This window comes from Psammomys obesus, unplaced genomic scaffold (genome assembly GCF_907164565.1).
Source record: "Psammomys obesus unplaced genomic scaffold, mPsaObe1.curated_primary_1811, whole genome shotgun sequence".
NCBI classification, from domain to species: Eukaryota; Metazoa; Chordata; class Mammalia; order Rodentia; family Muridae; genus Psammomys; species Psammomys obesus.
In genome coordinates, this window is record NW_026590061.1 from 1,596,401 (window position 1) to 1,597,688 (window position 1,288).

General features: G+C 56.5%; 1 protein-coding gene across 1 annotated transcript in view; it reads right to left on the bottom strand.

Annotated features, from left to right (window-relative positions):
• Ccdc91 (coiled-coil domain containing 91) overlaps positions 1-1,288 on the bottom strand; it is a 117,579-nt gene that overhangs the window by 92,425 nt on the left and 23,866 nt on the right. The window contains exon 3 of the mRNA XM_055605616.1: positions 1,028-1,106. Coding sequence (XP_055461591.1) covers positions 1,028-1,106 — 79 coding nt within the window. The remainder of the gene's footprint in view (positions 1-1,027; positions 1,107-1,288) is intronic.

The window sequence follows — 1,288 nt, forward strand, 5'->3', positions numbered from 1 at the left end:
AGGAGGAACAGGACATAGCAGGTGGAAGAGGACACAGCAGGGGGAAGAGAACACAGGAAGAGGACACAGCAGGAGGAAGAGGACACAGCAGGAGGAAGAGGACACAGCAGGGGGAAGAGGACACAGGAAAGGGACACAGCAGGGGGAAGACACAGGGAGAGGAAGGGGACACAGCAGCGCTTTTGAAATGGCTGGACACCGACCCACACGCCCACATGACTGCACCCCCACAGGACCACACACCCAGGCACACACGACCTCCCACCATCGACACAGCTTCAGGGAAACCCGTGTCTCACACCCAGGACTGACAGGGCCTCACTGCCACCTTCAAGCCCTGACTGTGAGCACCTAACTAAGGGCAACAGCCCTGAGCACGGATGTGCATGCTTCTGTAGAAGCCTGTAGCACGTACCCAGGCGTGGAGAGCTGGGAACATGGCGGGCCCGCTCCCACTGTTATGAGGGGCCTCCAGGCTGGCTTCAGGGTGTGCACAGTAGCCTGTTCCCAGCAGCTGTGGTGAGCTCCTCTTTCCACCTGCACTCCAGCCCCCGCCGCCATCGCTTCCTACGCGACAGGCGGTAGGGTGGCAAGCTGAGGCCTCAGAGTGGTTTCGTATGCACTTCAGGGTCGAGGGGGATCCAACACTTTACTGGACACTGTTATCTAACCTGTCATATGCCCAAATGATTGACTGTGAAGAAATGTGCACACTGAAACAGTAACGAGGCTCAATTGTGTGAGGGTGTAAAATGGAGTACACCATGCGCAACCCCAAGGAGCTCCTTGACACCTTGGTAAACCAAGACCAATGCGACAAATGTGACGCCGTCTGCTATACGCAAGGGCCAGCCTCGAGCTGGCACAGACTGCACGGCAATTCACACTTGGAAAAAACAAAGTTTGGATTCACAGTGAACTCTAGGACACTATGTTTTTCAGATCAGGGGGAAAAAAAGCAAATTAGAAAAAAAAAAAAAACTGAGAAAAAGGCAAAAAATGCTCAAACCAAGAGAGGAGGGCGTACCTGCAGGAAAGGTGGCCCAGGGCACGGCAGGGGACACCACGTGGCTTCCGCCTTGCTCACCATCAAAGGTCTCTGCGGCCTGGAAGACAAGGCAAGACCGCCTGAGAGACCTGAAGAGCCGGACTTCACGGCCGCTGCCACACCGCTCAGTGACATGCCACACACCACATTCCCTCCCAACACTGCACTGCCCCCAGTGCCCTGCTAACCCTGCCCCTCACCCCTGCCCCTCTCCTCCTGCCCTCTCCTCCTGCCCCTCTC